This window comes from Tachyglossus aculeatus, chromosome X1 (assembly GCF_015852505.1).
Source record: "Tachyglossus aculeatus isolate mTacAcu1 chromosome X1, mTacAcu1.pri, whole genome shotgun sequence".
Taxonomy (NCBI): Eukaryota; Metazoa; Chordata; class Mammalia; order Monotremata; family Tachyglossidae; genus Tachyglossus; species Tachyglossus aculeatus.
Window position 1 is genome coordinate 56792554 of NC_052101.1, and position 27097 is coordinate 56819650.

The window sequence follows — 27097 nt, forward strand, 5'->3', positions numbered from 1 at the left end:
TTCAATTCTCCTGTCTTTGTGTCCTCGGTCATGCTGTTACCCTGGCACGGAGATCTCTCCCTCCCTCCATCGGACAGATCATAATGCCCCCCCCCGCATTCAAATCCCTCCTAAATTCCCAAGTCCTCAAACAAGCTATCCTTGATTAATTTCCAAGCACTGTGAGCCAGATCTCAAGTCAGCTCTAGCACTTAAGAATTTATGTACACCCTCCTTTGCACTAATGTATGTAGCACTGCTCAATTTATTCATTTAGAGCAGTTAGAGTTGTATTTGTAGGTTTGTCTCCCCTGTTAGGGTGTAAACTCCTTGTGGGCAGGGAATGGGGCACTTCCTTATTCTGTTCCTCCCAAGCACTTAAGTGGAGTGTGCCTCCCCATGCTACTTGAACTATGTAGAACAGAAGAAAGGCTTTTTTAGGCAGTAAAACACTTGTTTTATTAGAGTAAAGCCAGACTGGCCACTTGGCCAACTCTCAGTTGCGTGTGGAGGTTTAAGTAAAGTAAAATATTTGTTCTTCCTTCTCCTTATCCATATAGCTGTGATTTGATCGTTGTTTGTATTTGAGCGTATGGGGCTCCGAGCGAAAGGAGAGTCTTCTCCCAGTCTGAAAAGAAAGAAATAAGCAGAGAAAAACAATTATTTAATCAGAGCATGCTGGGATCGGGGCAACACACACAATTAAAGTGGCATTTCAGGCAGGGGCTGCTTGCCGATTGGAAAACTTTTTCATAGTAAAACTGGGCATGGGCTCTTTCAACTGCCAATCAAACAGCCCCTAGAAGGTTTTCTAGACCTGGAGTATGGAAGTTCTTACATGAGTAAAAATTGCCAAATGTTTTTGCCAGGATTCAAATGTTATTTGTTGTCTGTAGGTTCCTTTTCCTTTCAAGCACATCAATCTCTGGTAGAGTGATATCTGGATACTCCCCCTAGAAGGTGCTTAAACAGTTCAACACATCAGGATGTTTGGCCTAGTGGGATGAAGAGGTACTAGACTCCCCCCAACCTGTTCCCTCATCTGAGTCTTTCAAGTTGGGCCCTGGAGTGTTATGCCAGGATGCTCTGGAACCCCCCTGGAGGGTCTCAGAATGCAGCAGAGCCTTCCCCTGAAAGTCAGTAGGGGGATGTTTCAGAAATGGCAAGGGAGTCTCAGATGGAAGTTGCTTCAGAGCAATGGTAGAGAAAGGAATAAAATTCTCACTCCAGGACTCTTCCTCTAAAAATTGTGAACCAAAAAGGCACCAACTGTAATAATATTGATTATTATGGTATTTGTTGAGTGCTTATTACAGGCCAAACACTGTTCTAAGCGCTGGGGTAGATAAGGAAATCCGGTTGTCCCACGTGGGGCTCACAGTCATCTCCATTTTACAGATGAGGTAACTGAGGCACAGAGAAGTTGTTACTTGCCCAAGATCACACAGCAGACAAGTGGTGGAGCCAGGATTAGAACCCCAAGCCTGTGTTCTTGCCACTAGGCCATGCTGCTTCTCTGCTTCAACTGTGAAGAGTCTTTACAGTCTGAGTCTTTTGGACTCAAATATCCACAGATGGTCCAGTTCCATCCAAGCACCAAAGGTTTGGATTCAGTGAGGGAACCTGCCCAAATTAGGGTGGTGCTGGTTAGGGTTAGTCCTTTTGGTGACAGGCCTGGGGAACCTATACTGACCCAAGCAAGTCTTAATCCCCAAAACCCTTGGGGAAAGACAGCCTTCAAATTGCCCCTTAGGGTTTGAGAATGGGGGTTGCCAGGTATTGTTCCAGATTCTCTGGGATAGCTAGGGGAGGGAGGTGAGCTCCTGGGCTCACCACAGAGCCAGCCTGTACCTGAACGGGTGGGCTTTAACCAGAATCAGACAGACGAAAGATGTCAAGTGACCTATTTGACTCATGCCCAACAGCTGTTTCTGACCTTGGACATGCCGGTCTTTGTGTGTGGGTGGTGGTGGGGAAGGGGAGGGAAGGTTGTAACCTTTGGTCAGGCAACCAAGTAAATAAATGATGGGCCAATAGCACTCTTTAAAGACTCTTCAGGAAAAAAACAACAACTGGCTTTTGGTTAGGGGTCATTTGTCCTTTGGGTAGCCAGGTTTTAAATGATCTGCTTTCTACTGCAATGCTCTTACTAGCAGCTCCGAAATAGGCAGTGGCAAAGAAGTCAGGAATCTGTTTTCAGCACTCCCAAGTGGATTTGATTTATTTTTCACCTCTCCCCGATGGGTGGTATTTCCATTGCCGTGTGTATGCTGCCACTTTAAAAGCAAGATAGATGAGTTGACCTGAAATGTGGGAGAGTCATCCTTTGGTTCAAAGATGACGCTGCTGATGATTCAGACTACATCCGAGAGCGTGAGTGTCTGAGAGAGAAACTCTTGCTCCCTTGCCCATTGGATCCATGATGATCCAGGAATTCAACTCTTCTGGCCCCTGGCCATTTTGATGAGCGTTGGGCAGACACCGATGGTCAAGAGAGGAAAGGGGAATGTCCTACCACTAGCAGGGCCTGCACTTGAGTTGTTTTTGTAAGAGTTTGCACTGAGCTCTCCCTGCACTGAGTTCTCCCCACTCTCTCACCTGGCTCCCCTGTGCCCAGCTGCACACCCTGCAAGGCAGCTGGCAGGGAGAGGTGGGTGCAGCTTGTGGTCATAGACTATTCTTATCTCTGACCTCAACAGTAGCAGGCACCACTGTGTGGAGTGTGGTGATTAGCTGTGGGTCACCTTCATCAAGCCTGTGGCAGTGCTTCAGGTACACCAACATAACCCAATTTCCTTCACTGAAAGTTGGGGCCGGCAAGGAGGAATTCTAAGGAAAGAAGAGTTAGGACCAAAATATGTCAAACTGCAATAATCAGATAGCGGTCTACCTTTCTCTTTATATCTGCCTGGGCTCTGGCCAGTGCTCGCTGCAGTCTCTCCTCTTGCAGTTGTCTCTGCATTCGGATTTTATCCTCTCTCATCCTGTGCACAATGGAGCCCCAAAAATGGTATTAAAAAGCCAGAACATCAAAACATTGTCTCTATCTAAGGAAACCCCTCACAGTTATGAAAGAAGTCCCTGGGACCTAGTGGAAACAGAAGGAAGAACCAGGATAGAGTAAGAAGTAGTGCAAGTGCATCCAGATGAGAGAGCTCAGTAGGTGATTGAATGTACAAATAAATATACTTCATAATAAGTGTTGAGGATAGGAATAAAATGCAGATGTGCTAAGGCTGGGTGTCTTGTGAATTAATTGAGGAAGACTTCCTGAAGGAGGTGGGATTTTGTTTAGGAGGACTTTGAAGATGGAGAGAGCTGTGTAATGGTGGATTGAGGGTGGGAAGGAGTTCCTGGCTGGGGAAACAGTGTGAGCAAGGGTTCAGAGCTACGGAAGTCTCCAACAAGGGAGTTAGAAGGGGAGCTGGGGCAGAGCAAAGAGTGTAAGATGGGGAGTAGTGGCTGAGGAGGGAGATGCAGAGAGCTGGTCTAGGGCTGTGGGGAAAATGATCAGGGGTTTCTGCTTGAGGTGGAAGGAGACAGGTAGACATTAGAACCGTGTGAGAAATGGACAAATGTCTGACAGATGAGCGACAATTCAAAAAGATGGCTCCCTCACAATGTGGAATATGGAATGAAGTAGGAAGAAAGGGTTGGAGAGAAGGTTCTTTTTAGTAGAAGGGAATCTTGAGCACATTTGAAGAAAGAGGCAATTGAGAATGAGAAGACAACAATAAGGGAGAGGAGAAGAGTGGGAGCAAATTTTTTAAGAGATGAGAAGGGATGGGGTCAGAATCACAGGAAGAGGGGAGGATTTAGAGAGCAGAAGGCGGATCTCTCTTCACCCCCACCCTCCAGCTCCCATACCCCACCAGGAAAAGGAGTCCACAAAAAGAACCCCCTAAGACCATCTTTGTTCCAGTACAATGTAAGCACCTCATCTTCTGAATACCTTTTCGCAATGCCCCTTTGTAGGGGTTCATGTCGATCTGACTCTCGTTTAGTATGGCACAAGTGGGATGTTTCTCAGGTTCAAGCCCAGGCCAGGTGTTAGTTCATCTGTTTGCTCTCACCTTATCCTTCGTTCCTTCTCCTTGACTTTTTCAGCCTGTTCGATCTTAGATTGGGGCACTTTCTCCAGACATTCCAACAGGTCATCCAGTTGGTGTTCAATAACTGTAAGCATTTGTAGGGTCCCCAGACTGGACTCGCTTTCCCCAACACACTGGCGATAGACCTCAGCCACCTTTTTGTGCAGACTGTCCAACATTCGATCCTAGAGAGGAGGAGAAACAATCAGAGAGAGGATTCACTCATAGTCTGGCTTTCTGGTCTAGGCTTCTCAGTTCACCTTTTTAAGTGGCCTCACCTCCCTAGGTGTCATGCTTCCCTACCTGTGTCCTGAGGCTTTTTCCCTCCAAAGGTTAGTTGGAGAGGAAATAGATGACAGTCCCTGCAGATGACCATGACTTATTACCTCTCTGATTTGTGACAGCCTGGAACCCACCAAAACTTTCTCACAGGGAAGGGAGTTCTGAAGAGCAGGCAGTAGGCATGCAAGAATAGTCGGGGAGTAGCCTAGTTGGCCCTTGGCTACTCAAGGAGCAGAGCCTGAAAGCAGCCACACATGGGTATCTTCTTCCTCCTCACCTTAAGCCCCAGAGAAACTGGTCACTGAGTCGCCTGGGATTCTTCTAAGTGCACGCTTCTGCCAGGCTGGGCTCTTATTCAGGCCTGCATCCATTTTGAGTATGAAGCTGCAGCCAGTGGGAAATCTGGGAGGAGGATGGCCTGTGAGGTTGCCTTGTTGCACCCCACCCCAACTCTGGCCCGTGAGAGGTGGGGGGAGAGGGGCGAGAACTGGACTCCTTGAAAATAGTCCCTGCTGTGAGACCCAGTTTTCATACAAGCATTAGTTCCATACAGTCTCTTTTAGGCCCACCCTGGGGATCTTAGTCCTACAGCTGAGTACCCTCCCCCACACACCAGAAAAAGAAATATCACCTTCCCACTCCCAACCTGCCAGATTGAGACCTACCTGGTGCTCTGCTTTATACTCGCCGAAGGAAAAGACACGAGACTTCAGCTGCAGATCGGCTGCGATCTCTTCCTCTTTTGAGATGGATGCTCTCAGGGTCTTGGCCAGCTGCTTTAGCTGGTCTATCTCACGGTCCCTGGCCCAGGAAAAAGGAAAGCTGGGCTGAAGAGAGCCCTCTGGAGACCCCTTTCTCAGTCAGCATGCCATCCAAGGAGGTTGGTGGCATGCAGGGAGAGTGTATCATAAGTCAAAATCAATCAGTGGTATTTATTGAGCACTTACTGTGTGCAGAGCACTGTACTAAGCACTTGGGAGAATGCAATATAGCAAAGTTGGTAGAAATATTCTCAAAATGCATGTTCCTCACCCTCAAGGAGCTTGCACTCCAGAGTAGCCTAGAACCAACATCCTCCCCTAGCTGCCAGGGACCTCCACTGTGCTCAGCAATGGAATCCAAATGCTCTCCATGCTGGGGAGAGTGGGTGACATTCAGGAACTCTCAGCCCCGGGTGTGAGAGTGGCAATGAGGAAAACAGAGTGAGAAAGTAAAAGGGTCAAAAATATTTTATCCAAATGCTCAGGAAGCTGCTTACAAAGCTGGTCACTAGCCCAGGGAAGGTAGAATTTTCCTGAAGTGCTCAACAAATAGTGAGTCAGTATACTGATACAGATGGACAGATCTGAATCCCTGCAAAGGCCATCAAAAGAAATATGGGAGTCATTGCTGTTGTTTTCCAGATTGCCACTCAAGGACTCATCCTTGTACTCCAGGAAGGAGAATTTATCTCAAACAGAGGGAGTACTATTACCACGTCACGCTTTACTTTTTTGTGTGGAAGCAGCATGGCCTAGTGGATAGAGCACAGGCCTGGGCATCAGAAGGACCTAGGTTCTAATTCTGGCTCCGTCTGCTCTGCTCTGTGACCTTGGGCAAGTCACTTCTTTTCTCTGGGCCTCAGTTATCTATAAAATGGGAATGAAGACCGTGAGCCCCATGTGGGAAATGGACTGGAAGGAAGTCAAGTCACCTCTCTGTGGCTCCATTTGCCCAAGGGTAAAATAATCCTCGCCTAACACCAACCTCCCTGGGGTGTCCTGAGGATCAGTGAGATAATAATAATAATGGTATATGTTAAGCACTTACTATGTGCGAAGCACTGTTCTAAGCACTGGGGTAGATACAAGGTGATCAGGTTGTCCCACGTGGGGCTCACAGTCTTAATCCCCATTTTACAGATGGGTAACTGAGACCCAGAGAAGTTAAGTGACTTGCCCAAAGTCACACAGCTGACTAACGGCGGAGCCAGGATTAGAACCTGTGACCTCTGACTCCCAAACCTATTGAGATCCAGTCACAATGAATCATTGAGCTCTTTTGGCTAGTGTTTGAGAAACATACTTTCAGACAATTATAGGCTGACCCTTCCGGACTTACATTTTGTTCCGTGTGTTGACCAGGGTTTGCTGGATCTCTTCCAGCATTTCCTCTGTCTCCTGGGAATTCTGGATTAGGGATAGATTCTGCTCCTCCAGCTCTGTAAAGATGTTCAGCAGCTGCTGAGGGTCAGTGAAATACAGCTCTAGAACCTGAAAAAAAGCAGAGTTTCTTTCAGGGCTCCCAGGAGCAAAGCTAAAGAGCAAGGGAAAAATGCTATTCTTGGATGGATGAAGCAGCTTGGCTTAGTGGAAAGAGCCTGGGCTTGGGAGTCAGAGATCGTGGGTTCGAATCCCGGCCCTACCACTTGTCAGCTCTGTGACTTTGGGGAAGCCACTTAACTTCTCTGTGCCTCAGTTACCTCATCTGTAAAATGGGGACCAAGATTGTGATTCCCACGTGGGACAACCTGATTACCTTGTATCTACCCCAGCATTTAGAACAGTGGAGAACAAATAGTAAGTGCTTAACAAATACCATTATTATTATTTTATTATTATTATGGCATCTCCCAAGGGAGGTGTTCAACAGGCCAACAGTTCTCAAACTTTCCTCACCCCACTAGACCCATCACCCCATCATTCCCACCCCTTAAAAAGAAGCGGTAAGATTGTTTTGCTGTCAGGAAGGGAAAACGACAGCATCGACTTTCCTTGTTTGACCCATTTGGGAAAGGGTCAGGTTCTTACGTGAGCAATGGTCTCCAAGACTATGTATTAAAAGCATTGGGAAAAACTGGAAAGCAGTACCAAGTAGGCCAAGGAGGAAGAGAGACAGACAAGGAGTGATAGATAGCAAAGGGTTCCTGACCTCATCTTCACTTTCAGAATTGTTTGATTCCTGGGTTTCGGTTTGATTCTTGACCAGAGTACTTCTACCAAAATAGAATATGGGGTCAGGGAGGTAAAGCAGCAGTTAACTTTATGTACAAGGTATTCTCTTTACACCCAAATCTACATCTCTTCCCCTGCTCTCTCCCCCTCCCTCCCTACCATCCTTCCCGTCTCACAAGCCCACAACCTTGGTGTCATCCTCAACTCCGCTCTCTCGTTCACCCCTCACATCCAAGCCGTCACCAAAACCTGCTGGTCTCAGCTCTGCAACACTGCCAAGATCCGCCCTTTCCTCTCCACCCAAACCGCTAACCTGCTCGTTCAAGCTCTCATCCTATCCCGTCTGGACTACTGTATCAGCCTCCTCTCCGATCTCCCATCCTCTTGTCTCTCCCCACTTCAATCCATACTTCATGCCCCTGCCCGGATTGTCTTTGTCCAGAAACGCTCTGGGCATGTTACTCCCCTCCTCAAAAATCTCCAGTGGTTACCAATCAATCTGCGCATCAGGTAGAAACTCCTCACCCTCGGCTTCAAGGCTCTCCATCACCTCGCCCCCTCCTACCTCACCTCCCTTCTCTCCTTCTACAGCCCAGCCCGCACCCTCCGCTCCTCTGCTGCTAATCTCCTCACCGTGCCTCGTTCTCGCCTGTCCCGCCACCGACCCCTGGCCCACGTCATCCCCCTGGCCTGGAATGCCCTCCCTTCCCACATCCACCAAGCTAGCTCTCTTCCTCCCTTCAAGGCCCTACTGAGAGCTCACCTCCTCCAGGAGGCCTTCCCAGACTGAGCCCCCTCCTTCCTCTCCCCCTCCTCCCCCTCTCCACCCCCCGCCTTACCTCCTTCCCTTCCCCACAGCACCTGTATATATGTATACATGTTTGTATGTATTTATTACTCTATTTATTTATTTGTACATATCTATTCTATTTATTTTATTTTGTTAATATGTTTTGTTTTGTTCTCTGTCTCCCCCTTCTAGACTCTGAGCCCACTGTTGGGTAGGGACCGTCTCTATATGTTACCAACTTGTACTTCCCAAGCACTTAGTACAGTGCTCTGCACACAGTAAGTGCTCAATAAATACGATTGATTGATTGATTGGTTCAACCACGTCAACCCTGTCCATGAGCTGAAAACTCAAGGTTTGGATCCCATTTTGAGGGGAAAATGCTCAGTACAGCATCCCTTTTCTGTTCACCAAGTTTTTCAGTGATTCAAAAGTTGTATTGCAGCACCCCCAAACCTTTCCTCTTGCCCATTCCCCTTCCCTCCCTCCTCTTCCCAGGGAAGGAGGCGGCTGTGCCTTTTTACTCCTTGGCAACCAGTACCTTTAGAGAGGTCTGCCTCAGCCCACCCCATCCCCTCCATACACAGGCTTCTTCATGACTTGTCTACTCTCCACTTACTGTTTTCTGACAGACTGCGGGTGCATATTCTGTTTGGGAGGCACCCGGGCATCATGGAGAAGTTCTTGATGTGTCTGGTTGAAGTTGACTGTTTTTTCAGTCAAGTTATTGCCAGTGAGAGGCACAGCTGGCAAGCTGACTGGGACGGGAGGAGTCTTGTTTGGTCTTTGCTTCTTCTGAATCTCCCGTTCTGGAAGAAACAAACATTTCTTCAGGAGAAGGTAGTGGGGGGCACCCTTAGCTTTAGTGCCAGCAGGAGAGGTTTAAAATTGTCTGGCTGGTAAACATTTCTTTTAAATGTCCAATATTTGAGGGGATTCCCTCCACAGGATCAGCCTGTTCAGTTGGGTTCTTAATCTGACCCCCTGTGGGGACCTCCGCCAAACACCCCAGTGGAGGTTGGTTGAGGGACTCAAACCCTGGACTGAAGAAGTCTCCATCTCTGTTCTCATCTCACTTTCTTCAAAACATTCATTCATTCAATCATATTTAGATGTTCTTCTCTTCTGAAGTCCCACCCTTGGAAGCCCTGGGCCCTGAGAACTTTGCTCCTAGAAACCCTGTCACTTCTGGGTTTGCCCAGCCATTTCAAGGGGATCCTAAGGCTTGGATCCACTTGTTATTTGCCCTAGAACTCCTCCCAACCATAGCCTCTTGGCCTCTGTCTCCATCTTCCTCTTACCTTCTCCCTCTGATTCCTTTTTAACTTTGTACACACTAGGAAGAGACTGCAGCTTTTGCTTTGGAAGTTCAAGCTTCTGTTTGGCTGCCTTGGCTGCCAAACGCTTCTTTTCATGATCGATTAACCATTCCTTGGGGGACAGCTGATAGAGGAATTTTCTGTATGACCGGTAGTCCTGCAAGGTTTCTTCTAATTTGGCGACTTCGCTGGAAGGTGAAGAGAAATCATGTCAGTTATCCTAAACTTGTAGATGGGCTTTAAAAAAAATGCCCCACGGTGGTGGGGGGTGGGGGGCAGGGAAGGGTGCGCGAAGACACACATACAAACACATGCAGAGACACAGAGACAACTGTTCTCTACATTCACTGGCAGATGAGATTTAATCAGCCTGCAAAGCTGGTAAAGTTCCCAGAATGTGTAAAACAGATCCAAAGCCTGAGAGAAAGAAGTCAGGGTGTGGTCAAAGGTAAATTCAATACAGTAATGATAGGATCTTTGCTCACATGGCCATTGGCGGCATCATTGCTCTGCACTTATTTCCAAAGTGCTTTCACATGAAAGAGCTCAATTTCTGCTCACCACTTCCCGGTGAGGTGGGGGAGAGACAGGTATTAACTAGCTCCATTTTGTGGATGAGGAACCTAAAGTATGATGAAGTTGACCCTTGCCTGAGGTCACTGCACTTGGCCAGTGGCAGAACTGGGACAAAAACCCAGGTCTCCCAACTCCCACACTCATGCTCTTTCCATCAGGTCACTTACCGACTTCCCCATGTGCTGCCTCCCCTTTGGCTTTGGCAAGTTTGGCTACTCAGCAACCTCCAGGCCCACGGGCTTGGAATTTGCACAACCCTCAAAATCTGCAGACCCAGAGCTCAGGAGGAGGCCACAGTGGCTGGAGATCTGGATCCATGTGGCCAGAGCTGGCAGCTCTGGATCCACGTGCTTGGGGCTTGCAGGGTGGCTGCCCTCTCCATCATTCACCCCAGCCCCTTCCTTCCCTACATAGGGGATCTCACTCAATGGGTGAGCTGTGAGCACCTCTCAGCAGACCAATTTTATCTCCCTTGAAGAACCTAAAGGGTGGGGCAGGACTAACCCTGAAATTTCAAGACTCTCCTGGCTACACTGGGACATCTGGTCATCTTAGACCACTGGGGCTCCAAGGTCAGTTTTTAATTCAGAGTTGAGAAAGAAAGAGCATGTGTGCTGGAGTGGGAACACTACAGCCCAGAGATGTGGCTACAGTAGGGGAATTGGGGCTCCTGGATCAGGCCTTCCAGGACAAATGCAGAGTTTGGTCCTACTACCATAAAAGCCTCCAATGGGACCCACTGAGGGCCTGCTTTTGTTCTGGGGCGGGGAGGTTGGAGGGGACTCGGCCACTGCAGCAGCTGCTGCCCAAAAACTGCAGCAAGTAAGGGGAGGGAAGGAGAAGCTGGGGGCGACCAAAACTGACCTACTCCTACTCCTTCTCTCCACTTCCCTCTCTCCCCTACCTGTCCTCCTCTCCCTTTCCTGCCAAGCTTTGCTACAGACTCTTTCAGTGCAGTTTTCTTGGCCCAGTTGTTTTTATAGCACTGGACCCCAAGGCAACTGTCCTTTTATTTCTTTCAGTGACCTTGGAGCTGATTACAGGCATCCAGTCCAAGAAAACAAAAAAAAGGACTATTAAATTGTTGAAGCTCACCTCTTCATGGTCATGATCTGTGAATTAAGATCACGAAGTTCATTAATCTTCCTTATTTTGGCTTTGGTCTCTTTTTCAGCCCTGGAAAGAATGAGCGCAGAAGAAAGAAGAAAGTATAAATGCAGTGATCCTCGATCCCCAGCAGAGGCTCTTGGATTTTGCCAATAAGGATTGAACTTTCTGGGCTCTAGGTGGTCCCAAGATTTTGGACCACCCCTCCAACTGATTATGAAAATCTGCCCACAAATCTGACTGGTGGTGAGGGGACTTTTGATCAGGTGGCCCTTCCACCTTTGGCTAGAAGCCAAGATGTAAAGATGACAGGGCAGAGAGGTATATTGTTAAGGTTGTTTGGAAGTGTGAGGCTTACTCACCAACTTGGACATACACTTGATTTCATCATCTCTAGCCACTGCACAATCTCTAACCTCACCAACTCTGGAATCCCTCTACCAGACCATAAACTCCTCACCTGCCTTCTCTCCCACACACCTCCTCCCTGAAAATCCGGGCTGTTCCCCCATAGAGGTGTCCAATCTTTTGACCCCATCCAATTTTCTCAACTCACGCCCTATTTAGCCTCCGTACCCAAACTACCTTTCCTTGATGACCAAATTGATGCTCTCAACACCACCCTCCCTAATGAACTCAACTCATTCGCTCTCCTCTCCCTTTATCTATCTCGTACCACTAACCCACAGCCCTGGCTCTCCTCCACAGTCTGCTTCCTTCGCTCTTGTGCATGAGCTGCAGAGCACTGCTGATGGAAATCTTGATATCAGGCCGACCTTGTCCACTTCAAGTTCACCTTTATGTGCTTTAACTCTGCCCTCTTCTTTGCCCAGCAAAACAATTTCTCCATCCTTATTGACACCCATGCCCATTGCCCTTGCCAGTTGTTCCAGACATTTAACTCCTTCCTCAAACCACCCATCCCCCCATCTCCCCAATCCCTTGCCTCTAATGACTTTACTGTGAAAATCGAAACAATCAGGCGTGATCTCCATAAAATCTCCTCTCTCCTCCCCAGTCCCTCCCTTCCTCTTACCCATTCTTCAGTTCTCCCATTTTTCCCAGCAATATCTCAAGAGGAGATCTTCTGCCTCCTCTCAAAATCCACCCCTTCCTGCTGTGCATCCCTTCACACCTCATTGGAACATTTGCTTCCTCCCTTCTTTCCTCCCTACCACCATCTTCAGCTGCTCACTCTCCAGTGGCTTCTTCCCCATGGCTTTCAAACATGCCAATGTCTCCCCTATCCTAGAAAAACCCTCCCTTGACCCCATGGCTCCCTCTAGTTATCGCCCCATCTCCCTCCTGCCATTCCTCCATAAACTCCTTTCAGTGAGTTGTCTACACAGACTGTCTCAAGTTCCTCTCCTCAATTCTCTCCTTGACCCCTTCCAATCTGGCTTCCATCCCCTTCACTCCACAGAAACTGCTCTCTCAAAGGTCAAAAATGATCTCTCTCTTGCTAAATCCAGTGGCTTCTACTCCATCCCAATCCTCCTCAACCTCTCAGATGCCTTCGACACTGTCGACTATCGACTTCTCCTGGAAATATTATCCAACCTTGGCTTCACTGACACTGTCCTCTCCTGGTTCTCCTATCTCTCTGGCAGCCCATTCTCAGTATCTTTCACGGGCTCCTCCTCTGCCTCCCACCCCCTAATTGTGGGTGTCCCTCAGGGTTCAGTTCTGGCTCCTCTTCTATTCTCCATCTATACCCACTCCCTTGGAGAACTCTTTCACTCCCATGGCTTCAACCCACCTCTATGCAGTTGATTCCCAAATTTACATCTCCAGCCCTGATTTCTCTCACTCTTTGCAGTTTCACAGCTCCTCCTGCCTTCAAGACGTCTCTACCTGGATGTCCTGGTGTCACCTCAAAATTAACATGTCCAAAACAGAACTCCCTATCTTCCCACCCAAACCCTGCCCTTCCCCTGAGTTCCCCATCACTGTAGACAGCACCACTAACTTTCGTGTCTCACAAGCCTGTAACCTTGGCATTATTCTTGATTACCCTCTCTCATTCAACCCACATGTTCAGTGTATCACTAAATCCTTTTGGTTCAACCTTCACAACATTTCTAAAATCCACCTTTTCCTCTCCATCCAAACTGCCACTATGTTAATCCAAGCACTTATCCTATTCCACTTTGATTGCTGTATCAGCCTCTTTGCTGACCTCCCAGGCTTCTGTCTCTCCCCACTCCAGTCCATACTTCACTCTGCTGCCCAAATCACTTTTCTATAAAAACATTCAGGCCACGTTTCCCCACTCCTCAAGAACCTTCAGTGGTTGCCCATCCACCTCCCCATCAAACAGAAACTCCTTACTATCTTCTTCAAAGCACTCAATTATCTTACCCCCTCCTGCCTCACCTAGCTGCTCAACTACAACCCAGCCTGCATACTTCACTCCTCTAATACCAGCCTACTCACTGAACCTCAAGCTCATCTATCTCACTGCCGACCTCTCGACATCCTACCTCTGGCCTGAAATGCTCTCCCTCTTTGTATCTGAAAGACAATAATTCTTCCCCCCTTCAAAGTCTTATTGAACATCTCCTCCAAGAGGACTTTCCTGACTAAGCCCTCTTTTCCTTTGCTTCCACTCCTTTCTGCAAAATCCTGGCTTGCCCCTTTTTTTCATCTCCCCTCCCATCCTAGCCCCACAGCACCTATGTACATATCTGTACGTGAGAAGCAGTGTGGCTTTGTGGAAGAGCACGGGCTTGGGAGTCAGATGATGTGGGTTCTAATACCGGCTCTGCCACTTATCATTCATTCATCCATCCATTCATTCATTCATTCAATCATATTTATTGAGTGCTTACTGTTTGCAGAGCACTGTACTAAGCGCTTGGGAAGTACAAGTTGGCAACATATAGAAACAGTCCCTACCCAACAGCAGGCTCACAGTCTAGAAGGGGGAGACAGACAACAAAACAAAACATATTAACAAAATAAAATAAATAGAATAGTAAATATGTACAAGTAAAATCAATAGAGTAATAAATTTTTACAAACACAGATACAGGTGCTGTGGGGAGGGGAAGGAGGTAAGGCGGGGGGATGGGGAGGGGAAGGAGGGGGAGAGGAAGGAGGGGGCTCAGTCTGGAAAGGCCTTCTGGAGGAGGTGAGCTCTCAGTAGGGCTTTGAAGGGAGGAAGAGAGCTACCTTGGCGGATGTGCGGAGGGAGGGCATTCCAGGCCAGGGGGAGGACGTAGGCTGGGGATCGGTGGTGGGACAGGCAAGAATGAGGCACAGTGAGGAGGTTAGCAGCAGAGGAGCGGAGGGTGTGGGCTGGGCTGTAGAAGGAAAGAAGGGAGGTGAGGTAGGAGGGGGCGAGGTGATGGAGAGCCTTGAAGCCGAGAGTGAGGAGTTTTTGCCTGATGCATAGGTTGATTGGTAGCCATTGGAGATTTTTGAGGAGGGGAGTAACATGCCCAGAGCGTTTCTGCACAGAGATGATCTGGGCAGCAGCATGAAGTATAGATTGAAGTGGGGAGAGACAAGAGGATGGGAGATCAGAGAGGAGGCTGATACAGTAGTCCAGTTGGGATAGGATGAGGGACTGAACCAGCAGGGTAGCAGTTTGGATGGAGAGGAAAGGGCAGATCTTAGCGATGTTGCGGAGGTGAGACTGGCAGATTTTAGTGATGGATTGGATGTGAGGGGTGAACGAGAGAGCAGAGTCGAGTATGACACCAAGGTTGCGGGCTTGTGAGACGGGAAGGATGGTAGTGCCGTCAACAGTGATGGGAAAGTCAGGGAGAAGAGATAAGGAGTTCAGTCTTGGACATACTGAGTTTTAGATGGCAGGCAGAAATCCAGATGGAGATGTCTTGAAGGCAGGAGGAGACCCGAGCCTGAGGGAGGGAGAGAGATCTGGGGCAGAGATGTATATTTGGGTGTCATCAGCATAGAGATGATAGTTGAAGCCGTGGGAGCGAATGAGTTCACCAAAGGAGTGAGTGTAGATCGAGAACAGAAGGGGACCAAGAACTGACCCTTGAGGAACCCCTACAGTAAGGGGATGGGAGGGGGAGGAGGAGCCCGCAAAAGAGACTGAGAATGAACGGCCGGAGAGATAAGAGGAGAACCAGGAGAGGACAGAGTCTGTGAAGCCAAGGTTGGACAGTATGTTGAGGAGAAGGGGGTGGTCCACAGTGTCAAAGGCAGCCGAGAGGTCAAGGAGGATTAGGATAGAGTAGGAGCCATTGGATTTGGCAAGCAGGAGGTCATTGGTGACCTTTGAGAGGGCAGTTTCAGTGGAATGTAGGGGATGGAAGCCAGATTGGAGGGGGTCGAGGAGAGAGTTGGCATTGAGGAATTCGAGGCAGCGCGTGTAGACGACTCGTTCAAGGAGTTTGGAAAGGAATGGTAGGAAGGAGATAGGGCGATAACTAGAAAGGAAGGAGGGGTCAAGAGAGGGTTTTTTTAGGATGGGGGAGACTTGGGCATGTTTGAAGGCAGAGGGGAAGGAACCAGTGGAGAGTGAGCAGTTGAAGATGGAAGTTAAGGAGGGGAGGAGGGACAGAGCGAGGGATTTCATAAAATGAGAGGGAATGTGGTCAGAAGCACAGGTGACCGGAGTATCAGCTGTGTGACTTTGGGCAAGTCACTTAACTTCTCTGTGCCTTAGTTCCCTCATCTGGAAAAGGGGGATTAAGACTGTGAGCCCCACGTGGGGCAACCTGACTACCTTGTATCTACCCCAGAGCTTAAAATAGTGCTTCGCACAGAGTAAGCACTTAACAAATACCATCATTATTACTATTAATCAAAATTCCTCAAAAATCTCCAGTGGCTACCAATCCAACTGCGCATCAGGCAGAAACTCCTCACCCTCGGCTTCAAGGCTCTCCATCACCTCACCCTCCCCACCTCACCTCCCTTCTCTCCTTCTACAGCCCAGCCCACACCCTCCGCTCCTCTGCCGCTAATCTCCTCACCGTGCCTCGTTCTCGCCTGTCCCGCCATCGACCACTGGCCCACGTCATGCCCCTGGCCTGGAATGCCCTCCCTCTGCCCATCCTCCAAGCTAGCTCTCTTCCTCCCTTCAAGGCCCTACTGAGAGCTCACCTCCTCCAGGAGGCCTTCCCAGACTGAGCCCCCTCCTTCCTCTCCCCCTCGTCCCCCTCTCCATCCCCTCCGTCTTACCTCCTTCCATTCCCCACAGCACCTGTATATATGTATATATGTTTGTACATATTTATTACTCTATTTATTTATTTATTTATTTTACTTGTACATATCTATTCTATTTATTTTATTTTGTTAATATGTTTGGTTTTGTTCTCTGTCTCCCCCTTCTAGACTGTGAGCCCACTGTTGGGTAGGGACTGTCTCTACATGTTGCCAACTTGTACTTCCCAAGCGCTTAGTACAGTGTTCTGCACACAGTAAGTGCTCAATAAATATGATTGATTGATTATTATCTGTAATGTATTTATTTATATTAATGTCGGTCTCCCCCTCTAGACTGTACACTCATTGTGGGCAGTGAATGTATCTGTTATTATATTGTGCTCTCCCAAGTGCTTAGTACCGTGCTCTGCACACAGTAAGCGCTCAATAAATATAACTTATTGATTGCTTGATTAAGAGCAAGAGGCAATATGACCTCTTGAGTATCCTTTCAAACCTGTGACTCCTAAACTAAAATACTATTATTGATTGATTGAAGAGCAAATCTAAGTCCCAAACGATCATCCAGTTAATCTCCCCCTTCCTCTCCCCTCCCCTTCATCCCCAGGTCCTTCCCTTCAATTTACGTTTTCAAGGCCTGCACGGAGCTGCGGTCATTCTCTTTCAGGAACTCATCAAACAGGGCTGCATCTTTCTCCAGGTACTTCTCCATTTTATCCAACCTTTCTTCCTCTGTTTCCACCAAGAAGTTCAGCTTCTGCATCTCACCTCTCTTTACCTCCAGTGCAAACTAAGAGCAGTTATTATGTTTTAGTTTAATTCTTACATATGTTTCCAGCACTGTCCTAAGTGTTGGGATAGGTACAAGTTAATCAGGCCAGACCCAGCACATAGAGCTCACAGTACAAGTAGCAGGGAGGTCAGGTACTAAATCCCCATTTTACAGATGAGGAAGCTGAGGCACAGAGGAGTTAAGTGACTTGCCCAAGGTCATACAGCTGGCAACTGGTACAGCCAGGATTAGAACCTAGATCCCCTGATTCCCAGGCCATGCTCTTTCCATTAGACCAAGCTGCTTCACAATGAGAGCAAATGAGAATGAAGCAGAGATTCAGCCAGCGTCTTTCCCTGGCTACCATTACTGACCCCTAAAAAGACCAGCCCCAGGGGACAGGAAAAGACTTCTTTAGATGCTGCATTGCAGGGACAATTGGCCTTTAGAATGCAACTGGGATCATCGCTGTGTCACTATTAAGCCCACATTTCCCACATTACATCACTGCTTTCAAAGAAGAGTTTGCATTCTGGCATGTTCAAGTAGCAGATCCAAAATACAAAAATAATAACAAGTTTGGACTAGACAATATGTGAAAAATGGTTACAAGTTAAAATACCTCGAGTAGAAACAGCTGGCGCTCCTGGTCTATGTAGCTGTGAATGCCCTCTCTATCAGGATGTTTTCCTGCAATGAAAAAAGACAAAAACAAACAAAGAAACCCAAAAGGTGGTGCAACAGAGACCAGTTAAGCCCTGACCAGGAGTCCACCCAAGACCTCTCAAAAGGCTCCTGGGAGGAGGAAAGTCCAATTCAATCATATTACTCTTTCTTGGAAAGAAAGATGTCACCCCTCTAAGTGGGAAGGTCACAATTTGCAGAGTTCTGTCCCACCATCCAAATGACCTAAGGTGGAAATCATATGGTCAAGTGCTACTCCGGCCACCTGTGCTTCTGACCCCATTCCCTCTCATCTCATGAAATCTCTCACTCCGTCCCTTCTCCCCTCCTTAACTTCCATCTTCAACCGCTCACTCTCCACTGGTTCCTTCCCCTCTGCCTCCAAACATGCCCATGTCTCTCCCATCCTAAAAAAACCCTCTCTTGACCCCACCTCACCTTCTAGTTATCGCCCCACCTCCCTCCTACCATTCCTTTCCAAACTCCTTGAATGAGTTGTCTACACGCGCTGCCTCGAATTCCTCAACATCAACTCTCTCCTCAACCCTCTCCAGTCTGGCTTCCGTCCCCTATATTCCACGGAAACTGCCCTCTCAAAAGTCACCAAAGACCTTGCCAAATCCAATGGCTCATACTCTGTCCTAATCCTCCTCGATCTCTCAGCTGCCTTCGACTCTGTGGACCACCCCCTTCTCCTCAAAGCGCTATCCAACCTTGGCTTCACAGACTCCGTCCTCTCCTGGTTCTTCTCTTATCTTTCCAGTCGTTCATTCTCAGTCTCTTTTGCAGGCTCCTCCTCTCCCTCCCATCCCCTTACTGTGGGGGTTCCCCAAGGTTCAGTTCTCAGTCCCCTTCTGTTCTCGATCTACACTCACTCCCTTGGTGACCTCATTCACTCCCACGGCTTCAACTATCATCTCTACACTGATGACACCCAAATCTACATCTCTGCCCCTGCTCTCTCCCCCTCCCTCCAGGCTCGCATCTCCTCCTGCCTTCAGGACATCTCCATCTGGATGTCTGCCCGCCACCTAAAACTCAACATGTCCAAGACTGAACTCCTTGTCTTCCCTCCCAAACCCTGCCCTCTCCCTGACTTTCCCATCACTGTTGACAGCACTACCATCCTTCCCATCTCACAAGCCCGCAACCTTGGTGTCATCCTTCACTCCGCTCTCTCATTCACCCCTCACATCCAAGCCATCACCAAAACCTGCCAGTCGCAGCTCCGCGACATTGCCAAGATCTGCCCTTTCCTCTCCATCCAAACCGCTACCCTTCTCATTCAAGCTCTTATCCTAACCCGTCTGGACTACTGCATCAGCCTCTTCTCTGATCTCCCATCCTCGTGTCTCTCCCCACTTCAATCCATATTTCACGGAGCTGCCCGGATTGTCTTTGTCCAGAAATGCTCTGGGCATGTTATTCCCCTCCTCAAAAATCTCCAGTGGCTACCAATCAATCTGTGCATCAGGCAGAAACTCCTCACTCTCGGCTTCAAGGCTCTCCATCACCTCACCCCCTCCTACCTCACCTCCCTTCTCTCCTTCTAAAGCCCAGTCCGCACCCTCTGCTCCTCTGCCGCTAATCTCCTCGCCGTGCCTCGTTCTCGCCTGTCCCGCCGTCAACCCCTGGCCCACGTCATCCCCCTGGCCTGGAATGCCCTCCCTCCCAACATTCGCCAAGCTAGCTCTCTACCTCCTTTCAAGGCCCTACTGAGAGCTCACCTCCTCCAGAAGGCCTTTCCAGACTGAGAGACTGAGCCCCCTCCTTCCTCTCACCCTCGTCCCCCCTCCCTCCCCCGTCTTACCTCCTTCCCTTCCCCACAGCACCTGTATATATGTATATATGTTTGTACATATTTATTACTCTATTTATTTATTTATTTATTTTACTTGTACATATCTATTCTATTTATTTTATTTTGTTAATATGTTTGGTTTTGTTCTCTGTCTCCCCCTTCTAGACTGTGAGCCCACTGTTGGGTAGGGACTGTCTCTATATGTTGCCAACTTGTACTTCCCAAGCACTTAGTACAGTGCTCTGCACACAGTAAGCGCTCAATAAATACGAATGATTGATTGATTGGTCTTCTAATAATAATTATGATAATGATGGCATTTATTAAGTGCTTACTATGTGCAAAGCACTGTCCTAAGCTCTGGGCAGGTTACAAGATGATCAGGTTGTCCCTCGTGGGGCTCACAGTCTTCATCCCCATTTTATAGATGAGGGAACTGAGGTACAGAGAAGTGAAGTGACTTGCCCAAAGTCACACAGCTGACAAGTGGTAGAGCCAGGATTTGAACCCATGACCTCTGACTCCAAAGCCCATGCTCTTTCCACTAAGCCACGCTGCTTCTCAAGATCAAGATCTTCTGGGAGTTGTCCAAATAGAGGTGGTGGCTGCACTGGAAATGCCTATTCAAGCTGTGACAGTACTGTGGGTGAGGAGTCCCCTCACACCACCATGACCATATTCATTCATTCATTCAATCATATTTATTGAGCACTTACTGTGTGCAGAGCACTGTACTAAGCACTTGGGAAGTACAAGTCGGCAACATATAGAGACGGTCCCTACCCAACAATGGGCTCACAGTCTAGAAGCAGTGTGGCTCAGTGGAAAGAACATGGGTTTAGGAGTCAGAGGTTGTGGGTTCTAATCCCAGCTCTGTCGCTTGTCAGCTGTGTGACTTTGGGCAAGTCACTTACCTTCTCTGTGCCTCATTTGTAAAATGGGGATTAAGATTGTGAGCCCCAAATGGGACAATCTGATTACCTTGTCTCTACCCCAGTGCTTAGAACAGTGCTTGGCACATAGTAAGTGCTTAACAAATATCATCATTATTATTATTACTATTGAAACTCCAGCCTGTTCCTTCTGCCTCCTGCACATCGCCATCTGGATGGCTCTCTGGCCCTTTCAAATCAATATGGCCAGCGCTGAACTGAATGCCTCAGCTGCCCTTCAAGATACTCTCTCCTCCTCCTAAATCTTTCCCATTTCATTCTACACCACCATTCTTCCTGTTCCACAACCTCATACCCTGGGTGTCATCTTTGACTCCTCTCTGTCATTCACCTCCCATGTTCAGTCTGCCTCTACTTTTGGCCGGTTCTTCCTCCACAATATTTCCTGACCCATGCCTTCCTCTGCAGTCTTACAGCCACCACCCCAGAACACTCTCATATTATCTGGCTGGATAATATGGATAATAGCCTCCTTTAGAAGCCTCCCCACTTCTAGCCTCTCCCCTTCTTTACATCTCATCTTTGTTAAACAATGATCAGAGTACAAGACTCCCCCCACCCCACTTCCTAAAAAACCTCCAACAACTCCCCCTTGTTTCTCACATAAAACAGAAACCCCTGCCCAGGGGCTTCAAGGCTGGTTCTCTCTCTTGTCCTGATACACAGGGAGGGTAGCTGCCAGGACCTGGGCAAAAGTGAGGGTGGCTTTGGCTGCCCCTGCTAAAATTGGCCCACCCTGGGGTGGTCTGCCTCCTTTGATCTCTTTTCCTCCCTCTTCAGCTGGATCTGTATGTTTATAAGTGCCCCCTCATCCCCCATGCTTTTTTTTTTAATGGTGTTTGTTATGCGCTTACTATCTGTCTCCACCCCTCTAGACTGTAAACTCATTGTGGGCAGTGAATGCATCTGCTTATTGTTGTATTGTACTCCCCCAAGTGCTTAGTACAGTGCTCTGCACACAGTAAGTGCTCAATAAATATGACTGAATGAATAAGCACTTTTCTCCTATTTCAGTTCATTAGGCTACATGGCTGTGATTATATCTTTGACAAATATTTGCATTCCCCACAAAGCCTCATCAGGGGCTGCATTTGACACCCAGGGCTATGGTAGTAGCCCTGGTACTCACTGAATACTTGCTTTGTGCTAAGCACCAGAGTACCTTTTGGACCTTGAGAATCCCTGCCCTGGATGTATAGTTAATTTAAGGAGAGACTATAGCCTCTCCCAGATCTTGGAAAATTCAATAGCCGGGACAGGGTCCATAGCACCTAGACAGGGATCCACGAGGCCCTTCTGAAAGGAGTAGGTCAGTGCCTTGGAAAGGCATTAGTTTCACCACAGGGTCCACCTCTCTCCAGGACTGTGACTGTTTGCTGCATGGCTGGCCACTCACAAAGGAAGAGTTGTGACCCAAGGGCCTGAGTTGGATCTTTGGAACTGCTGCTTTGGTTCTACAGATGGATGTGCATACCCTGTTAACCCAGACATCCCCAAATGGATGTAGTTTATTTATGAGGGAACAGATCCAGCACAAATTATTTAATTACATTCTTACAATCCTGGTATTCTGCACTAAATAAATATTGTTGACTGAGGGACAGTCTTCAAGCATCTGAATGCTTAGGAGGACAGAGACCCTTGATTTTCATCCCCGCTGAGGTATGACAAAAGAAAATTGGTTTAAACTACAGGAAGGGAATTTATTAAGATAAGTATCAGGAAGAAAGTCCTAAAGAATGTGGCCTAAGAGGTCTGGACACCCCATGGTGGACAGGGGAAAAGTTAGAGGACATAAATGGAAAACATGCCTGCCTACCAATGATTGGAACTGAAACTGAGGGTGTAGGGTTTTCTTCCCTGGATGTCTTCAAGCCCTGGATGGGCATGCATCTTTCTTACAGGGCAGCGATATAGCCCTGTCTGAAAGCGGTGGGATTGACTAAATCTTTGAGGGACGCAGACAGAAGGGCAATCCTATTCAGTCACAGGCCAAGGATTTTCTTTCTGGGACTGAAAAGCACCAAGGAAGCTGACAATAGGCTTGCAGCCTGTCCCTCAGAAGTCTGGGTTCCACGGTCTGCCCTGTACTAGCTCAGTGGCACCTCTACCTGCATATCCAGGGACCCTCCGGCCGATGTTTTTTCGGAGCTCATGGAGCCATTGGCTTTCATCTTCAATCTCGTTTTCTTCCTTCGCTTCCTCACGTTGCATCTCTTTTTTGAAATCTAATTGCTTTGAGTTCATTCTGGAAGTGTAGGTCAACTTTTGATGGATTTTCAGGGGCATCCTCTTTTCCTGGAGGAAGCAAGAGAGCCCATGGAGGAATTGTGCCATTTTTCCCATAGGAAAGGGAAAATGTATCCTGGAAGGAGCCTCCTTCCCAGATGCCCCTCAGAAAGCATCTCACCCTTAAAAGGCTAAATTGGATGAATCAACTAGCACCCTACCCAGCAGGAAATTCAGGGACTGGCCCAGCCTAACCTTCTTAGTACAAGCCCCAGATACGGCACCTGAGGGCTTAGCCTGACTGGTCATGGAGTCCAGGCTTTACTCCTGGGTGCAACTACTGACCTAATGGGGTGTTTGCGCATGAGTGTACCATTTCTGCAGACTTCTAGACCAACTGTGCATATGTGAAAAGCTGCCCAGGCATAGCAGTACCCTTTCTGCAGCCCCTCAGTCTGAAATCCCTGAGCCACAGATTGGCATCATCATCATCATCATCATCAATAGTATTTATTGAGTGGTTACTATGTGCGGAGCACTGTACTAAGCACTTGGGAGAGCTGAAGAGAAGCTGCAGAATTCGAGGGGTCTGACCTAAATGTCAGCTAGGGTGGTTGCCGATGGCTCTCCTGAACACTGGACAACAAGATGCCCGTAAAATCACTCTGGTTCCGCAGGGCATGTCCTGGAACAAGATGATGTCACAGGGTGCCACTTTCTGGAAGCTTGTGAATTTCCCCTGATCCTAGAGTGTTTTCCAGAGATACTGGGCCTCTGTTGCTCCACCCCAAATTCATCCCTTGCCCCATGCTCGAAATGAAAAGTTGCTACCCCTGAAGGGCAGAATGTTTTTAGCTGCTGTGTGGAGCCTGCAGCCAAATGCACCCAAGCCTTCTATAACTGGTATTTGTTAGGCAACCTGAGGCTGGAGGTGAGGTAGCCTGGGGGAGAAAACCAGTGGGATTCCTTACCAGAAGAATCTTTTCTTTTGACTTATCTCTGAACAAAAGGAAGTCAACATTTCTGGGCACTCTAAAAGGGTTGCTTTCAATTTTGTAGTCAGTCTCATCTGTTGGAAGAAGAAAGGAACATATGTGTAGGGGGTGGTTGGAGGATGAAGAAAGAAAAATGTGGAAAAAAGAATTAACACCATTTCTGAACTGAACTTGACCAAACAGATCTTCACTCTACTCCTTTTGGGGGAATAATCGATTGGTGGAAGCTAAGGAATACAGAATGCTGATGTTATTGATTCACCAATTTGTATATCTCAAGCTAGAAGGGAAAGTGGGGTCTGCAGACAATTTTGGTGGCCAATGCACTTTAAAAAATTACTGTACATATATGTGAAGAATAGATTTAACAGTTCCATTTTGGGTTGGTGTTTGTTAAGGACTTGTTATGAGCTGGGGTGGATATATACAGGGTTGGATATATGCACTGATTATCCATAAGATAATGAGGCCAGACAGAGCCCCTGTCCCGGGTGAGGCTCACAATATAAGGGGGAGAGAGAAAAGTAATTGAATCTCTATCTTACAGATGAGGAAACTGAGGCACAGAGAAGTTAAGTAATTTTCCAGAGATCACACAGCGGGTAGGTGGCAGAGCCGGAATTAGAACACAGTTCCCCTGACTCCCAGGCCTGTGCTCTTTCCACTAGACTGTGCTGTGTCTCATTTCACTGTTCAGTGATTGAGCTGTTCCCTGCCTTTAGGGTTCAAATCTTAAAAACAGACAGGCAAATTGGAGTAATACTACTGATAGAGCAGGGAACTTGCCCACCAGGCATGGGGAAGGGAGGGAGGGTGGGAAGGAAAGAGGAAGAAGGGGAAAAAAATGAAAGAACCTTTCTAATGGGATCATTTACCCACAGTCACTAGGATCAGAGAGGGTATCATTCCTGGTTCTAGGAATCCAGGAAAATCCTTCTGGATTTTATGATATGGGAAGGAAATTGGGTAGTTCCTTTCTGATGAGTTAAAGTCTGAAAGTTACCTGAAATTTTTTCAGTTCGTCCTTTCTGGATTGCATCTTTCAACTTCTTAGCAGAAGCCACTGCTGATGGGGAGGCTTTGCCTGGACTGCCTTCTGGAACAACAAAAATCAACCATCAATCAGCAAGGATCCCATCCTACAACCACTAACAAGCAACGTTCCAAGGTAGATTGGATGGACCATGCCAATTTGTTAGACTCACAGCATCAGATCAGTTACCCATAAGCTCTTACTGTGTGTAGAGCACTGTACTAAGTGCTTGGGAGAGTATGATTAAGTAGACCCAATTCTTGCCACTCAAGGTGCTTACAGTCTAATAATGATAATAATAATAATAATGTTTGTTTTAGAACCTACTATAGACCAAGCACTGTTCTAAGCACTGGAGTAGATACAAGATCATTGGGTCAGACACACTCCGTCCTGCTTGGAGCTCACTGTCTCCAAGGGAGAGGGGGAGGCAGAATAGGCATTTTAATTCCCATTTTACAGATGAAGAGACCGAGGCACAGAAAAGCTAAGTAAGTTGGCTAAGGTCACATGGCAGACAAGTGGTGGAGGTAGGTTTGGAACCCAGGTCCCTGGACTCCCAGGCCCAGGCTCTTTCCAGTATACAACCCTGCAACCTAATTTCACAAACTTGATTTGAGGGGATAATTTTTCCATAGGACCTGTTATTTAGGCCCCATGTATCCAGGGGGTAAGTCAAACACTCAGAAATAACTGAGAATGCTAGTTGTGCTGGCATCGTGCACACATGTATGATTCTCCCGAGCTTCCAGGAGGAAGCATTACATCCATCCAGTTTGGCTAAAATAACTAATTTCCAGTTTTAATCCGTAGATCTTTTGTACACTTACCCCACATGAAATGTCTAGACTTTTCCCATATGAGGAATTCTTCCTTTAATTGGAGGGTGAGGACTGTTCAGTAATTTGTTATTTTTGGAAATACTATTAAAATTGGAAAAAAAAAACTTACTTGAAGGCTTGGTTTTTCCAGCGCTGCTGCTGCTGCTGCTGCCGCCGCCACTGTAACTACCACTCAATTCTGTAGATGGTGTTTGTGACATTTTGGGGTGTACAGACTACTGGGCCTTTTCCATTATTCAATACTGAACCAAGTAATAGTTGAAGAACCTGGACTGGAATAAATACATAATAAGAGAGTGCCGCAAACCCGCAGGGATCCTGTTTTCTATTTTTTTTAATTTTATTTTGTATTTGTTAAGCACTTACTATATGCAAAGCACTGTTCTAAGCACTGGGGAGGATACAAGGTGATCAGGTTATCCCATGTGGGGCTCACAATCTTAATCCCTATTTTACAGATGAGGTAACTGAGGCACAGAGAAGTTAAGCGGCTTACCCAAAGTCACACAGCTGACAACTGGCAGAGTCGGCATTTGAACCCATGACCTCTGACTCCCAAGCCCGTGCTCTTTCCCCTGAGCCACAATGCTTCTTTTTGAAAACGTCTATTGATGTTCCCTAGCATCCTCAATACAGTGTGCTGCATCCAACACTCAAAATTGCTGTGCTGAAGCTACTCAAGTTACCTGACAGTGCAGCTTTTGGAAACCAGGTCAGACCACAGACTGAAAATCTTCTGAAAAGTAACAGGCCCTGAAAGTTCTGTAAATCAACGCGGGGCGCTAGGAAATGAGCAAAGTACAGTGCTCTGCACCCAGTAAACTCTCAATAAATACGATTGAGTCAAAGAATGAAACTCAGAATCTGCAATCCGTCCTTTCACCTCTTTAGCGCCCTCCCCGCCCCCTTTCAATCAGTTAATCAATCAATCAATGGTACTGCTCATTTTACTAAGGGCTTGGGAGAATTGAGTTGGTAGACACGATGAAATTCCCGAAAGTCCGAGTTAAGCCCCCGAAGCCCAAACAAACTTTTCGTTTGATGGAGACAAAAGAAGCCTCTCTCTGCTTCCTGCTACTCACCCTCCGAGACGCTCCTGCTAATCGTCGAGGCAGCAGGTCCACACCTCAACTTGATGCGGAGCCGGGGAGAAAAGCACCTGTCTCTAACGGCAATTCCAGGCTCTCCGACTCTGTTTACGTTGCCAAGGCAACCTGCCACGTCACGACGAAGGCAGTTTTTGGAACGTTTCGAAGCACCGCCTCCTGCTCTGTTGCTCGCCCGTTCTGGTCTGGAAAAAAAAAGGCAGTGAAAGCAGGATTCGGGGACAATATAGGCGGCTTTCTCCTTTGGGGGTTTGAAAGCATCTGCAGGTGAACACCCGATGTCTTCGCTCTGAGCATGCTCCCCAGATAATATTTGTTAGAGAGCTCATCTCGTCCCGTTTCTAGGCAAGCTAATTATAAAATTCTCCAGTTCGGATGTGTAACTCATTCTTTTTCATATTTTTTTTGCTAAAGCAGTAGACAAAGAATATTCCACAGACCCAAGCCCCGCCCTCCC

At 47.6% G+C, this 27097-nt stretch overlaps 1 protein-coding gene across 2 annotated transcripts; it reads right to left on the reverse strand.

Moving 5' to 3' along the window:
• Positions 1-412: 412 nt before the first annotated feature.
• On the reverse strand, positions 413-26710 carry CFAP100 (cilia and flagella associated protein 100). Of its 2 annotated transcripts, none has more exons than XM_038739992.1 (16): positions 26617-26710; positions 25644-25801; positions 24663-24755; positions 23636-23733; positions 22547-22733; positions 17620-17687; positions 16852-17015; positions 11066-11146; positions 9377-9582; positions 8695-8884; positions 7263-7326; positions 6453-6604; positions 5018-5153; positions 4053-4255; positions 2870-2963; positions 413-607 (listed from the first exon to the last, which is right to left on the reverse strand). In XM_038739992.1, the coding sequence occupies exons 2-16, from the start codon at positions 25732-25734 to the stop codon at positions 494-496; spliced, it is 1941 nt and encodes a 646-aa protein (XP_038595920.1). In that variant the 5' UTR covers positions 25735-25801; positions 26617-26710; the 3' UTR covers positions 413-493. The 2 variants fall into 2 exon arrangements, with proteins under 2 accessions (XP_038595920.1, XP_038595919.1); XM_038739991.1 differs by having other exon boundaries at positions 25644-25806; positions 26617-26698.
• Between the last annotated feature and the right edge of the window lie 387 nt (positions 26711-27097).

Excerpts from the sequence above, each read along its gene's own strand:
- CFAP100 (XM_038739992.1), bottom strand. The coding sequence starts at position 25,734 with ATGTCACAAACACCATCTACAGAATTGAGTGGTAGTTACAGTGGCGGC. Across the intron at positions 5,154-6,452 it reads GTCAACACACGGAACAAAAT|GGACCGTGAGATAGACCAGC; the intron begins GTAAGTCCGGAA and ends TTCCTGGGCCAG. Across the intron at positions 608-2,869 it reads AGGCAGATATAAAGAGAAAG|ACTGGGAGAAGACTCTCCTT; the intron begins GTAGACCGCTAT and ends CTTTCTTTTCAG.